The sequence below is a fragment of the Strongyloides ratti genome (assembly GCF_001040885.1).
Source record: "Strongyloides ratti genome assembly S_ratti_ED321, chromosome : 2".
Taxonomy (NCBI): Eukaryota; Metazoa; Nematoda; class Chromadorea; order Rhabditida; family Strongyloididae; genus Strongyloides; species Strongyloides ratti.
The window spans coordinates 1,348,337-1,363,662 of NC_037308.1; the positions used below are offsets into that span (position 1 = coordinate 1,348,337).

The following is a 15,326-nucleotide window of genomic DNA, read 5'->3' on the forward strand; positions in this document are numbered from 1 at the left end:
ATTTTTTTAAATATCTTATAACGCAAAGGTAAGCTTTGCACCACTATGCGTTAGGAGTACTAAAAAAAACGGTCATCAGTTACTCATTGTGACAAGATGAAAACTGTCACTTGTGTGCTTTGTCTTATGACGAGCGATTTCATTGCAATTTTCGTTACAATAAAATTTTCTACGAGCTTGTGTTGTATTAAATACAATTTATTGTTTAATTATATGTTTACATAAAAAATAAAATTCGTGACTTTGGTATTTTTTTATCTATGTTATTTATTTTTATTTTTTAATTTTTTAAATTTTAAAAATTTTTTTAGTTTTTTGTTGTCAGTCTATATTTGCGATGGGCGCAAAAAACGAATTCTCAGATATGAAGTCTAATAAAGGTGTCAGAAACAGAAATAATCAACCTAAAACAATGAAGGAACTGATTAAAAGTGTAAGTTATAAAAAAAATTTTTTTTTTTTATATTTATAAAAATTATTAAAGGTTGTTGAAACTGCTGGATGTTCAGATGAACGAGCTGAGGCAGCATTAAAAGACCATCAAATGTGTTTAGAAGATGCCATTCTTGAGATTGTCGCGGAAAATGGACAAGAATCTTGGGTGGAAAAAAAGTCTAAGAAAACGAAAAAGCAGGATACTCAAGAAGATTCAGATGGACCTAGATATGATCGATCTAGTAGAGAAAAGTTCAATACAGCAGGAAATAATAATAGAGGTTCAAGTCGTCGCGGACGTGGTGGTATGATAAACGACAGGACAACTGGCCGTGAAGATTCTTCCAATATTGATTGGAAAACCGGTAAGGATGTTAATTTTGATACTCAACCATCAGATGAGAATCAGGGTCCTACATCAGGAACGTCAGCAACATTCAGAGGAGGACGTGGCCGTGGTCGTGGATTTTCAGGACGCGGTGGGCGCGGTGGTCCGAGTAATGGAAGAGGTGGTTCTAAAAGTTATACAAATAATTTTACGAGAGACAACAACACTGATAGTAACAATGTAGCAGAGGAAAATGAAGAATTAAATTGGTCTTCCGGTCCCCTTGTTTTTACTAAAAAAGACGATGAAAAATCTAAAGAGGAAGAAAGTGAGTCTGTTGGAACATCAAGTAACAGAAAAATTACTAATGATCCTATATCTTATTCGTCAGTTTTAAAACCAAAACAAGCTTCTTCACAACAATACATGACATTCACTGCAAGTAACGTTAAAACAACATCTATTCCACCTCAAAGTTCTCCTCAATCAGCAGCGAATAATTCTTTACCGAACAAAGCAGGCACTTTATCATTTGCACAAGTATTGGCTTCAAAACCCAAAGTACCAACAGTAATTTGTAAGGATAAAAATATTGATCAATGTAAACACACTGACAAGTTGCCTAGTGAATCTGATAACTCAAAGATCTCAAATCAATCTGTTTACGATGAAAATCTTACATCTGTGAATAATATAGAGAAACAGCATGAATCACGTCGAAAAGAAGCATCACCGATTACTTCTCCTAAAACAACAGGAATGATGGATGATGGAGTTACCACAAGTACTGGACATCAACAACAGGCTCATGCATGGACGAATCAACTTAAAAAAGATCTTGGAATCCCAGGTCAGGCTTCAAGTACGGTTAAGTCTCCTAAGACTCAGAAAACACTTGAATATGTAAATGAAACAGCTACTGGTAATATTTATGGCGGACAATTTGAGGCTTTTAATAGCAACGATGCATCTAAAAATGTAAATGAATCTGTTTTGTCACGACGACACATTCAACAAGATGTTGGAGGTAACAATAGTCAAGTTGGTGTTGATAATAATCCCCAGAAACAAGGAAATCTGTCTTCTAATACTTATTCAAATAACATTCACCAACAAACAGTATCTCATCGTGCACCAACAGCATTGTCATATGTCGATACTTCTACGATGAGTTTTCCACCAAATGAAAGATCTCTTTCTAATTCTAACAAAGCTGTATACGGTACACAACCTGGAAACAGTCAACAACAAACGCAGCAAAGCCAACAGCAACCTCAACAACATCAATTATATAATCCACCAGCACAGCAAGCTTATTCACCGTATTCTAATGTTCCATATTATAACATGAATTTATTTAACCCGGTTTCTTCAATGAGAGCTGATGATCCCCAATATACTATGTTCCAGTTTCCTCTTAATATGGCACACCTTGATTTAAATTCACTATCTAATTTGGTACCTACAATGAATTCAAATTCTGGTGGTCAATCTGCTGCTCACAATCAAAATAATGTTCCTTCTGCAGGACCATCGCATCAACGTCATAATGATTCAAGTAACAGTTTCAATGATTTCAGATCATATACATCTAATATACCTAATACAACGGCAACATCTGTTGCTCCTGTTACAAATAATACACAACAAAGAGGTATTGATACCTCTACAAGTGTTGCCCCCCCTCCTGGTTTTAATGGACCACCAGGTAATATGGCAGCAGGAAGTGCAGCCTACTTTACACAACCTAGTAGTTACCAGAATTTGTTCCAATACCCTCCAGCGGCGTTCCATCAACATCAACAATATCCATTTAATATGATGTTTCCAGGGGGTGGCCCCAAAATGACGGCAAATCAAATGGTTCCTCATCAAGTTGAAGAAAGTAATGATATAAGGCTATCATCTACCCCTTCAGGTGGTAATCAACAACCAAAGCGCAATACATACAGTGGGCATCATCAGGGACCAGTTGACTATGCATCTAACGTTAGTAATAATCGTGATAGGGAACGTGGATCAAACTCAAATGTGGGTGGTCCCGTACAAAATTCATATACTTCTCAATCATATACTCAAATGAGAGGAAGTGGTAATAGTGGTGGACATCATCAACAAACACAAAATCACCAAAATGAGAGAATGATGCAACCAAAATCTAATTATAACTCACATCATTGGAACACATAGAATTATATTATACCAAGGTGACTGACATATGTTAATTATTTTTTGAGAGATTCTATTTTTCAAAATTTTCAACAACATTTTCCACATGTTATATCGCGCATTGAAGAATATTTTTATCACTTCGCATGGTATTTTCTATGTTAATTATTTTGTATTTGAGTAAATTAAAATTAATTATAATAATTTAATTGTTGTTTATTTCTAACTAAAGTATTTTTTACTAAACAAAAATAATAATTTATTACCATAAATATGAAGTTATAGTAGAAAACCATCCTTTCGATGATGATTCAGCTTTTCTAAGGTCATCGTTTGTGATAATACAGTTTTCAGGGTTAAATATATCAACATGTTCATCCAAATATTGGGGTAAGTTATCCATTAAGTTATCATCATGAAGCTGGTCTCTGTAAAATTCAAAAATTTCCATTTCTCCATCAGAAGTACTAATAATTTGCTTAATCATATCAAATCCTGCTGTAAGAATTCTATAAGCAACATCTCTTGATTCCACTATTTCCTTTACTCTAACAATACATTTCAAATCCTCAGTATCAACTGAAACAGATAATACACCTTTTAAACTTAAAAGTGCCTTCTCAACATCATCTCGTTGTTTTTCACTAAGTTCATCAAATTGATAAACTAATTGTTTAGCATCCTTCAAGTAAAACATCTTTCTACTTAGATTTCTACAAGTTGTATTACGTTGTAATTTACTTGATTCTAAACGTGATTGAACAACAAGTAAATATTTGAGTACCTTAGGAGGAAAATCATGTTCTGTTGCAGAAGCTAATTTAGATTGTAATCCTGATATTGATGCAATTTTTCTGGCATTATCAACTTTCTCAGTTAAAATAAGTAATATCTTTAAAAAAAAATTATGTAAAAATATAAATTAAATAATATTCTTACTTTAGTTAAATATGTAATAATTGAATGCCTTCTGTCATCCATTAATGTTACCAAAATATTATTAAAGGTATCATCCTATAAATCATTTTTTTTAATATATATTAATAATTAAAGAAATAATAAATACCTCTAAAAAATAAGAGACATCTTTAGTTTCCTGTAAAATTTTGTAATAAGAACGTAATGTTTTTAAAATCATTCTTTCATCTTCACTTAAATCCGAAGCTTTAATGGTTGTTTTTCTTTTAATTACATCTTTATTGTTGTCATTGTTAATTATTTCTTTTTCCTTCTCATTTATCTCCATATTCACTTGTAAAATAAACACTGAAAAATATTATATTAAATAAATTTAATATCAAACCGATTATATTTCAAAAAAAAAACATAATGAATAATCAGTGAATAATAATAATGGTATGCAAAAGAAATGATAAAAAAAAACTAATGATCATATAGTTTTAAATTGTCATTTTATAATAAAATAAATTATCCTTTTAAATTAGATGTTTTAAAAAACAGTTTAACAAACAATTTGTAAATAAATAAATACTAATTAAATAAGTTGTCGGAAAAAAAAAAAACATTAAAAGATAAAAATATAAAATAACAAAAATGTTTGAAATAAAGAAATTTACTGCCTCGCATTTCATTATTTCCTTATCTTGCAAAGACTATAATATAGAATTGGAAAGGTATGTCTTGTTATAATATGTAACTATATGTTTATGGAAAGTTTTAATGTCTTCAGAAATTAACAAATAAAAAAATGTCTTCGAACGAAGTTGTATCAGTTAATCCTCCACTGGACGAGTTAACTTTGACTCCAGAAAATTTACAAAGTATTATTAATTTATTAAGAAAAAATGGTTTAATAGTAAGTTTAAATTTTTTTTTCAACAAGATATTAATTGTTTTAGCAAACAGAAGAATCATTAACAAAAGAAGCTGGTCATTTATTAAAAAATATTGGCGGTGGTGATGATGGTCAAGATGAAGAAATTTATCTAGATAAAGTATCTTCTGAGTTTGAAGGACTTTTAGATCATATACAAAAAACTCCTGACTATTTAAAAGGTGACATTGCCACTCTCATATATCCTATGTTTGTTTATCTTTTTATTGATATGATTATGGATGATAAAGCAAATATTAGTGTTACTTTTTTTGAGAAATATAAGGCTAATGTTCCAGAATGGTATCAAGAACAAATTTTTACTCTTTCAAGGATAAAATCAAAAATTCAAGCTCAAAATTGTGAACTTGTTAAAATTTTATGTAATAGTAAATTTACAGTTCGAGTTTCTAAACAATGTTTAAAAAATATTGAAAATTTAATGAATTTATTTCCAATGTTACAAAAAATAGAAAAAGAAAGATTGAAGATAGAGAGTTATGATCAAGGGCAAAAACATATATCAACACTTGAATGTGAATTAGGTGGTTTGTTGGGACAATCTGCAACAGGTGAAAAAGGTGATAAAAAATACAAAGTATTATATGGTACATTAAAAGAGGATATAACAGATAGTTTTGCTTCTGATAAAAAAAGGCAAAAAATGAAAGAAGGAAAAGAGAATAAAAAAAAAGATAATATAATACCTGCAATAGACCGAATTCCATTACCAACATTAACAGAAAATATGAAATCTGATAGAAGGGCTGCTCAAAAAGAATATCAAAAAAGGTGTAAATTAGGTAAAGATCAACCACCTACAATATGTATGTATACATTTTTAAATGGTAGAAAAGGAGTATGTTCTGTTGATATAACAGAGGATTCACAAATTGTTGGAGCAGGACTTTTTGATTCTAGAGTTTATGTAACTTCTATAGGAGATAATGAATTAAAATTAATAAAACCAATTTCTGAATTAGAAGAATTAGATCAAGATGATTTAATAAAAGATGATGATTTATATGATAATAATCATACACAGAAAAATTTTTATATGTATGGTCACAGTGCTCCAGTTTATTCTGTAAATTTTTCACCAGATAAGAAATTATTGTTATCTAGTTCTCATGATAACACTGTAAGATTATGGTGTTTGGGTATAAAAAAAAATCTTGTTGTATATCATACAACTACTCCTGTTTATCAAGCTCAATTTTGTCAACGAGGTGGATATTTTGCTACAGCATGTGCTGGAAATACTGCAATGATATGGAGTACTGATAGACTTCAACCATTGAGAATTTTTGCTGAACCATTATCAGATGTAACATGTATTGATTATCATCCAAATTGTAGTTATTTAATTGGTGGAAGTGATGATAGGTATGTAAGAGTATGGGATATTTTAACTGGAAGTTGTGTAAAAACTTTTGCTGGTCATAAAGGAAGTATAACAGGAGTAAAAGTTTCACCAGATGGAAGGTTTATTGCTTCAACAAGTTCTGATGGAACACTTATTATTTGGGATTTAGCAACAAGTAAAATGATAGCACATCAATCAATAGAATCCAGTAATTCAATGGGTGCTATAGCTTTTTCAAGAGATTCTGAAGTTGTAGCTGTTAATTCACCTTATCATGGTATTAGTTTTTATGGAATGGAAGCTTTACGGCATTCACTTCTTAATCCATCTAATGATACAACTTTAGTAGATCAAAGAGTTAATCCAAAAGGTTTTCATTTATATTCATATGCAACAAAAAATACACCAATGTTGGGAATTCATTTTACCAGACGAAATTTGGTTGTTGGTCTTGGCGCATTTAATCAGTAATATTTAATTTTTATTTACCAGTAATTAATTACTCCTTTTTTTTTTGTCTGTTATAATATACTTTTAAAAAGTTATTTTAATAAAAATATATTTTTTGATATATCAAAGATTAATACAGAGAAAGAAACATTTTACTTGAAATATTACGCCATCCTCTTTCTTTTCCCTTTTTTTTCTATTAGCAGTTATATGAAATTATCCAACAATTTAAATAAATGTACACCCCTTTCAGTCTTCTTACTTTTTCTAGTATTTCTACAATTTCTTTTCTATAGAGAGTATATATATATAAATAGTGTAAATTTTATATATTTTTATATTTTCAGTTTCTCACTTTCTAATTCTTTTTTTTTTTTTAAGAACTACATTTTATAAAACTATGGATGAGCCACGTTTTGACATTTATTGTGATCCTGACAATCCATTAAAACTAGAATATAATGACGTCAAGGAAGCTTTTGAAAGAATAAGAAATGGTGTATTAAAGAGTGATTTGAGATTTAGTCATAAATTATCAAAATTAACAAATGCTAATATATACTTGAAGATGGAAGTAAATCAGGTAACTGGAAGTTTTAAAGAAAGAGGTGGAAGAAATGCTTTATTGAAGATGACTGAAGATGAAAGAAAAGCTGGAGTATTTGCTGCTTCAGCAGGTAATCATGCATTAGCTTTATGTTTCCATGGGCAACAATTAGGTATTCCTGTTACTGTTGTCATGCCAAAAATAGCACCATTAATGAAAATTGATAATTGTGTTAGTTATGGAGCTAATGTAATAGTTGAGGGTGAAAATTTAAGTGAATCTAGAAATATTGCATTAAAAATGGCTGAAGAAAAAGGTGGAAAATATATTAATGGTTATGATAATATTGATATTCTTGCTGGAGCTGGAAGCATAGGTATTGAAATTATGGAACAACTTCCAAATACTGATGCAATTTTGATTCCAGTTGGTGGTGGTGGTTTGTTAGCTGGAGTTGGTGTAGCTGTTAAAGCAATAGCACCAAATGTAAAAATTATTGGAGTTGAACCAGAAACATGTGCAGGATTTAAAAATTCATTAGAACATGGAAAACCAACTTTAACACAAACAAAAGCAACATTAGCTGATGGACTTGCTGTTCCTGTCATAGGATGTAATTCTTTTGAATCAGCTAAAAATGCTATTGAAAAAATTATTACTGTAAATGAAGAACAAATTGCAATTGCTATTCTTCGTTTAATTGAAGGTGAAAAAATTGTATCGGAAGGTGCTGGTGCAACTGGATTGGCAGCATTATTTGATCAACAATTTATTAAAGAAATTGAAGGAAAAAATGTAGTTGTTATTATAAGTGGTGGAAATATTGATACAACATCTCTTGGAAGATGTGTAGATCGAGCTTTATCTCATGATTCAAGATTAATACGTTTTAATGTTGTAATTTCTGATAGACCAGGGTGTATGGCAGAGTTGTGCAAAGTAATAGGTGATGCCGGTGCTTGTATAAAAGAAATATTTCATGAACGTGCTTGGTTAAAAAAAGACATTTTTTGTGTTCGTGTAAAATTTATCGTTGAAACTAGAAATCAACATCATGTTGATGAATTAGAAAAAAAATTAAAAGAACATTATGAAGATGTATTTTTTTATAACAACATTTATTAATAAAAAGTATATATTTTTTTTATGTTTTTACAAAAGTTTTTTTGTTGAATAAATGTTTTCTTTATTATATAAATAATATATAATTGTTCGATATATATATATATTATATATATAACTTCTTTATTGTAACAGATAAGTTTGTATAACTTCTGTTCTCAACAATCAACATAACGATGTTTAAAAATATCTGGCAAGACACATTTTGTAGAATAAATGTTGACTACTCCCAGAACGATTTGGCCAAGATATTGTTGGCATTTTAATTAAAATAATATATTTATATATAATATTATCCAATAAAAATTTTTTTTTAAATGTAAAAATATAATATTTTTAAAATGAATTTACTACTAATTACACTTGGAGTTGTTATTGCTCACCAAATTCTAATATTTGCTCCTTTTACAATATTTTTTACATCTCCAATATTAAATATCAGTAGATCCCATGAAATTTCAACTCAAGGATTAGCCAAAAGATTAGTTATTTTTAGTGCTGGTAGGTTATATTTTATTTCATTGTGGTAAAATTTTTAGGTGGTATAAGAGAAAATGTATTTTATCAAAATTTACCTAATATAACTTTCTTAAATAAACTTATTGTTGATGGGAAAGCATTATTTGGAGTTGGTGAAACTCATTTATTTACTCATGATACAAGAGGAAATTATATTGTTTCAACAACTGGTTCATATGAAGATATTTTAGGAATGATATTACAAACAACTCCAATTAAAATTGATACAATTTTTGATAGATCAGCAAAATCTTATATTTTTGGTAGTCAAAGTATTGTAAAATTATTTGATAAAAATAATGAAAAAATTAAAACTTTTCCTTTTATTCAAAAAAGTAAAAAATATCAAAATTATGAAATATCATCAAGATGGATTTTTGAAAATGTTAAACAATTTTATAAAAATGATTCATATAAAATACATGAAAGTAAAATAATTACATTTATACATTTAGAAAGTACAGATATTGTAGGACATATATTTAAATCTACTTCTAAAGAATATCTTAATATGCTTATTGAAATTGATAAAAATATATCAGAAATATATAAGATAATTGAAAATATTTATCCTGATCGTTCAACAGCCTACATCTTTACTTCAGATCATGGAATTTCAGATTTAGGAAAACATGGTGAAAATTCAGAATATGAAAAACAGATTCCTTTTATTGCATGGGGTTCAGGTATTCAGGTTTATAGAAGAAAACAACATATCAAACAAATTGATATTTCTTCATATTTATCAAGTTTAATTGGTATAGCTATTCCTAAAAATAATCTTGGTATTGTTCCTCAACAATATCTTAAATCTTCACCAACATATAAATATCAGGCATCATGTGGAAATTTAAAACAAATGGTTGAACAATATTTAATTAAAAGAGAACAAATTTATAATCATACATTTTTTTTTAAAGAAAATACTCAATTTACAAAAGAAACATTATCAACATTAACAAAAGAAGTAACAAGATTAGTTGAAAATCGTCGTTATGATATTGCTGCTTCAATGTGCCTTAATATGATTCCACGGGTAAAAAAAGCTTTATATTATTATCATAACTATGATAGAAACTTTTTAACTTATTGTCTTTCAATAACATTTATTCTATGGGTCTTTATTATTCATGAAATAATTGGAAGATATAATTATTATAATGCAATTGAATATCATGATTTAATTCCAAAACCTTTATTTCAAGTTTATTTTTTTATAGCAATTATTATTGATATTTATTTAGGAAAATCATTTTCATACTCTATACATCATCTAATTCCTGTTTACCTTCTTTCTCTTTTTAATAATATTTTTTCTATAACATCATATATTGGATTTTTATTTAGAATTCCATTAAATATAGCAAAAGGTTACCTTATTGAGATATTTATAAATTTTATTACAAAAATAATTCCTTTAGCATTATTTTTATGCTCATTTTATGATCGACGTTTTCTTTCATTAATTTTATTAGCACTAAGTTTACTTCCATATTTACATCATAATAAAACATATCCATATAACATTATTTGGTCTATTGGATGTGTATTTTTATCAATATTTCCATTTTTACCATTACCCGTTTCACAGGAATATTCAAAAATTATTCTTTTTATAACTTTTATTATAGGAACAATAATATTTATTTATCATTCATGTAAGATTTCATTAATACAAAGAAAACTAAAAAAATCTATATCATATATACTTATATGTTTTCCTTTTATATTAATAATAGCATATTCGATTGAATCAACAGTTCTTACTTGTATTATACTTTTAATATTACCCTTATATATCATAATATTTCCTTTTCTATCAATTTTAAATTTGTCAGATAAACTTATTATATCATTTACAGGCCTCTTTTTATCATATTCTATTTTAACTATTTCATATGAATTACTATTTCTTCTTGTCTTTATAATTATTCTTTACTCTTATGTCAGACTAGAACATGGTATATATTTTGAAAATGAATTTTTAAACATAAAATTAATTTCAATACCATCATCATCTGATGATGCAATTTTTGGTAGATTCTCTAACCAAGAATATCAAAGAGCATATATAGCTATGTCTTTATTTCTTGTAGCATTCTTTTCAATTGATAATATAACTTCATTTAAAATTTGTAATATTTCTATTCCATCATTTTTTAAAATCTTTCCATCTACAACATTATATTGTTTATTATTTCTTAAAAAAATAATACCTATATTTATTGTGACATTAGCTATTTCTAGTACATTAGCTAGAAGAGCTGGTGCTTTATATAGATTTTCAATTCTTATTATGATATTATCTAATATAATGGCATTTTTTATGTTTCTTAATCTTAAAGATGAAGGAACTTGGATAGAAATAAGGGTTGCTTTATCTAATTATCTTATATCTATAACTTTGTCACTTCTTGTTTTTATTCTTTTAAATATATCTAATATATTTATGCTTTGGGATTGTCCTAATATAAGAATATTCTTTCAATTACAAGATCCATTATTTGAAAATGAAAAAAAAAATAAAGAAAGTGTTTAATTAAATAAATATTTATATATATCAATATAACAAAATTCTTGAATAATAATTTTATTTTTAAAAATAATAATTTAATTTTTTTTTTTAATTTAATTTTATTGTTTATAATTTTAAATTTATAACTTTTTTATATTTAAAGGCGAGTTCTGTCACTAAAAACTCTCATTATACCACCATGTCCACAACGTTCAAAGGCATGAGAATGCCATGATAATAGTGAATTACACACACTTCCATCAGGCATAATTTCCATTCCTTTATAAATATACTTCATTAAAATATCTACTTCATCATCATTCAATTCTTTTATTGATTCTCCAATTTCAGCATTTCTATGATTTGTTAGTGTTTTAATAACTGTTCCTACAGCTTTCTCTAATATACCATCCTATAATAATTTATATATATATAAAAATTATTAAAAATTTTTAAAAATTACTACATTTTTAACATTTAAAGGAGCATTACATAATGCAGCCTTTAGAGCCTCTGTATTTTTTCCACTATTTAATAATTGTTGTACTAACTTTTCATCAGGACCAATAGCAGAAGGATTTTCAACAAACATTTCCTCATTTTCATCATATTTCTCTGGATCAAAAGCATCTACATCTAACTTTCTATAACTAGTATTTGAGGTATTTTTAGCCATTTTTTCTAAAAAAAAAAAAGAAAAAAGTATTAATAAACAAATATGCCAAATATATAATATATAAATAAAAAAAACATTGTAGTATAAAAGATTAAAAAATCAATAACTATTTAGTTATTTCACCATAAATATCTTATTAATATGCCATTTAATTTTTAATAAAACTTTTCAATATTATTATTTAAAATATTTAAAAAAAATATATATATATTAATTAAAAAAACAGGTTATTTGTTTTTTTACATGAAAAAAAAAAGATAAATACATTTACTTAGAATGTATAATACTCCAATATTCTTCCATTTAAAATAAACTTAACATTATCCTTCTTCCTGATTACATTTTTTTTTTTTCTTTCATCTTTATATATAATTTTAACATTTGTATTTTATGGTTTAATTATTTATTTTTAATAGATGTAAAATAAATGACATCTTTTAAAATTCAAGATGAATGAATAATTTAAATGTTAGAAATTTAATTAATTATTTTATCTCAATGAATAAATTATTTACTTCTAAAGAAAATATTTTGTCTTGTTTGAAATATTAAAATTGTGTATAAATTTTTATTATCTTTCCTTATAATTAAATAAAAAAAATATATATTATATTTATTGATTAATTATATAGATATTTTAATAAAATTTAAAGAATCTATATATTAAATAAAAACTTATACTATACTTTATATTATTATTTAATAAATTCAATTATATATATAATATATATATTTAATATTTTTAAAATTATATATATGGAAAGATTTTTAAGAAAATTTAATATTAAGATTATCGATATTTAAAAATTTACACAAAATTTTGCGTTATTTTAATAATACTACATTGTGATAAGCAAACAGACATTTCTCAAATGATAACAAACAAAATCAATTATATATCATGATTTTTACAAAGTATTACCCTAAAAATATAATACTATATAATGGTGTAAAATAATAATATATATAATACATACTAATAGAGATAACAACAATAAAAAAAAAATAGAAAATTTTACTAAGTTAAAGTAAGAAAATTATTCATTCTAATGTTGAATAATTATTATCTTATCATTAAATATAATTATAAAGATTTATGATTAAAAAATTATTATTAATGGTTTATATATATATTTATTAATAAAATTTTAATTTCATTTTTAATATTTTATAAAAGTGGTTTATACCATTATTATTATTTTAATTTTTATTATATTTTATTAATATAGTTAATAAAATAATTAATTATATATAGCCTACTGCAATCATTAAGAATAATATTGGATCACCATTAAAATATTATACGGAAAATAATCGTATAATAAATTCACCATCTACATCTTCATTATCAAGGAGGGCAGTAGATGATGAGAAGAAAATTCCTTTAATTGAAAATAAAGAGGAGGAAGATTTTGAAGAGTGTAGTTGTTTGGGTAAGAAAAAAGGACAAAAATTTGATATAATGGGAATGTTAATATATTGGAGAAATTTCACCATTATTGGTGTTTCAATATTTCTTATCATAACATTATTAATGATATTTGCAGATGAAAATAAAAAAGCAATGATAAAAAGATTACAAATAATTATATTGGCACAATTTGGAATGTTTATTGGTTCAACAATTACAATGAAAAGAATTATTCTTCTTGGAAAACATTCACCAATATGGTTTAAAATATCTACACGTATTATAGCATTTACAATATGTTTAATGACACATTTCTGTTGGTTAACATTTTATATCAAATCTCCTGAAAATTCATTTTTTATAACATTATGTTTTATTGCATTTTCTATATATTTACATTTTAATTTTTTAATGTTATTCCTTTTAATTAGTGAATATATTGTATTATGTATTATTTCATTAACAAGACAACGAGTTGTTACAAAATTTATTCCTGAATACTATAGAAATATTATAACTATTTTTGGAATCTTTTTTTCTATTATTCTTACAATACATGGATATACTGTAACTAATTCTGATTATACATTAAAAAGAATTGATGTCAAAATACCTAATCTTCCTCCAGAATATGAACATTTTTCTATTGTCCTTCTTACAGATATTCATATTGGTCCAACTGTTTACAAAGATCGTGTTAAAAAAATGGTTAATACTGTAAATAAATTAAATCCTCATATGATTGCAATATCCGGTGATTTAGTTGATGGGTATGTTGAATATTTAGGTGAAAGAGTTAAATTAATAAATAATTTAAAATCAAAATATGGAACATTTTTTGTTACTGGAAATCATGAATATTATCAAGATAATATTGATAAATGGATGAAATTTTTTGATAATAATGTAAATATGACTATATTAAGAAATTCAAGACAAATTATAAGAAGAAATAATTCAAAAAATGTTATTTGTGTAGCAGGAGTTGATGATATCTTTTCAACAAATATAAAAGTTCCTGGTCATGGAACAGATGCTAAAAAAGCATTAGAGGGATGTCCTGATACTAATTCAACAAATATTTTACTGGTACATCAACCAAATGCTGCAAATGCAATATTAAGGTCTTCATTAATACGTACAAAACCGGTTCATCTTACTCTTTCTGGTCATACTCATGCAGGACAATTTTATGTTGTATATCCAATAGCTTGGCTTTTAAATACCTATATTTCTGGTCTTCATACAGTAATAGGAAATTCACAAATATATGTTTCAGCAGGTATAATTTTTGTTATTTTTGATTAAAAAAATAAAAATAATAAAATATTTTTTTTTTTTAGGTACAAACTTTTGGGGACCACCAATTAAACGTTGGGATTCTTGTGAAATAACGTTGATATCATTAAGAAAAGAGTAATTTTTATTTTTTTATACTAATTGGTAAAAAAAAAAATTTTTATATATTTATGAAAGTTTAAAATTTAAAAAAATTAATTTTTTTTTATATATGACAAATGAAGTACCAATAAAATCAGATAAATATTTTATTTTTTTTTTAGTTTTTTAATTATTTGAATAAAAATGTATAAAAATTTGTTAATTTTATTGTCTTTTCTTTTAAATAAATTAAAATAATATGATTTTAATACATTAATAACATTTGGGTAGTTAAGATAGGGAAGTAAATCAAATAACTTTAAATAAAATTTATAAGTTATCTTAAACATTTTTAAATATTCAAACAAAGATTTAGTTTGTAAATATATGTCTTTTTCTATTCATAAGTTTATTGTAGCTGAAATCCATTTTACAAATATGAAAAGTTAATTACTTTTTAAGTATTGTGTTTCATGGTAATATTAAATGCCGTAAAGGTCAATCACACTCCTATGGATAGAGAAGTGTTTACAGAAATGTTAGGATGCCGTTGTGTAAATAAAAGAATAGTCAA

At 25.8% G+C, this 15,326-nt stretch overlaps 7 protein-coding genes across 7 annotated transcripts; 5 read left to right on the top strand and 2 right to left on the bottom strand.

Annotated features, from left to right (window-relative positions):
- Positions 1-337: 337 nt before the first annotated feature.
- Positions 338-2,953, top strand: SRAE_2000040600 (UBA-like domain-containing protein; the record flags this gene model as incomplete). Its single annotated transcript, XM_024651232.1, has 2 exons — positions 338-433; positions 485-2,953. The coding sequence occupies 2 exons, from the start codon at positions 338-340 to the stop codon at positions 2,951-2,953; spliced, it is 2,565 nt and encodes an 854-aa protein (XP_024504930.1).
- A 201-nt stretch (positions 2,954-3,154) lies between these two features.
- On the bottom strand, positions 3,155-4,178 carry SRAE_2000040700 (Hypothetical protein; the record flags this gene model as incomplete). The annotated part of the gene is made up of 4 exons (XM_024651233.1): positions 3,155-3,158; positions 3,199-3,824; positions 3,872-3,946; positions 3,999-4,178. 4 exons carry the CDS (start codon positions 4,176-4,178, stop codon positions 3,155-3,157), a joined length of 885 nt encoding a protein of 294 aa, XP_024504931.1.
- Positions 4,179-4,640: 462 nt separating this feature from the next.
- On the top strand, positions 4,641-6,603 carry SRAE_2000040800 (TAF5-like RNA polymerase II p300/CBP-associated factor-associated factor 65 kDa subunit 5L; the record flags this gene model as incomplete). The annotated part of the gene is made up of 2 exons (XM_024651234.1): positions 4,641-4,748; positions 4,792-6,603. 2 exons carry the CDS (start codon positions 4,641-4,643, stop codon positions 6,601-6,603), a joined length of 1,920 nt encoding a protein of 639 aa, XP_024504932.1.
- A 379-nt stretch (positions 6,604-6,982) lies between these two features.
- Positions 6,983-8,254, top strand: SRAE_2000040900 (Tryptophan synthase beta subunit-like PLP-dependent enzymes superfamily domain-containing protein; the record flags this gene model as incomplete). The annotated part of the gene is made up of 1 exon (XM_024651235.1): positions 6,983-8,254. The coding sequence occupies one exon, from the start codon at positions 6,983-6,985 to the stop codon at positions 8,252-8,254; it is 1,272 nt and encodes a 423-aa protein (XP_024504933.1).
- A 338-nt stretch (positions 8,255-8,592) lies between these two features.
- Positions 8,593-11,309, top strand: SRAE_2000041000 (GPI ethanolamine phosphate transferase 1; the record flags this gene model as incomplete). The annotated part of the gene is made up of 4 exons (XM_024651236.1): positions 8,593-8,752; positions 8,791-9,198; positions 9,244-10,428; positions 10,633-11,309. The coding sequence occupies 4 exons, from the start codon at positions 8,593-8,595 to the stop codon at positions 11,307-11,309; spliced, it is 2,430 nt and encodes an 809-aa protein (XP_024504934.1).
- Positions 11,310-11,442: 133 nt separating this feature from the next.
- Positions 11,443-11,961, bottom strand: SRAE_2000041100 (Actin-related protein 2/3 complex subunit 5; the record flags this gene model as incomplete). Its single annotated transcript, XM_024651237.1, has 2 exons — positions 11,443-11,697; positions 11,752-11,961. The coding sequence occupies 2 exons, from the start codon at positions 11,959-11,961 to the stop codon at positions 11,443-11,445; spliced, it is 465 nt and encodes a 154-aa protein (XP_024504935.1).
- A 453-nt stretch (positions 11,962-12,414) lies between these two features.
- SRAE_2000041200 (Transmembrane protein with metallophosphoesterase domain) lies at positions 12,415-14,792 on the top strand (the record flags this gene model as incomplete). The annotated part of the gene is made up of 4 exons (XM_024651238.1): positions 12,415-12,429; positions 13,217-13,394; positions 13,509-14,654; positions 14,716-14,792. 4 exons carry the CDS (start codon positions 12,415-12,417, stop codon positions 14,790-14,792), a joined length of 1,416 nt encoding a protein of 471 aa, XP_024504936.1.
- Positions 14,793-15,326: the final 534 nt, after the last annotated feature.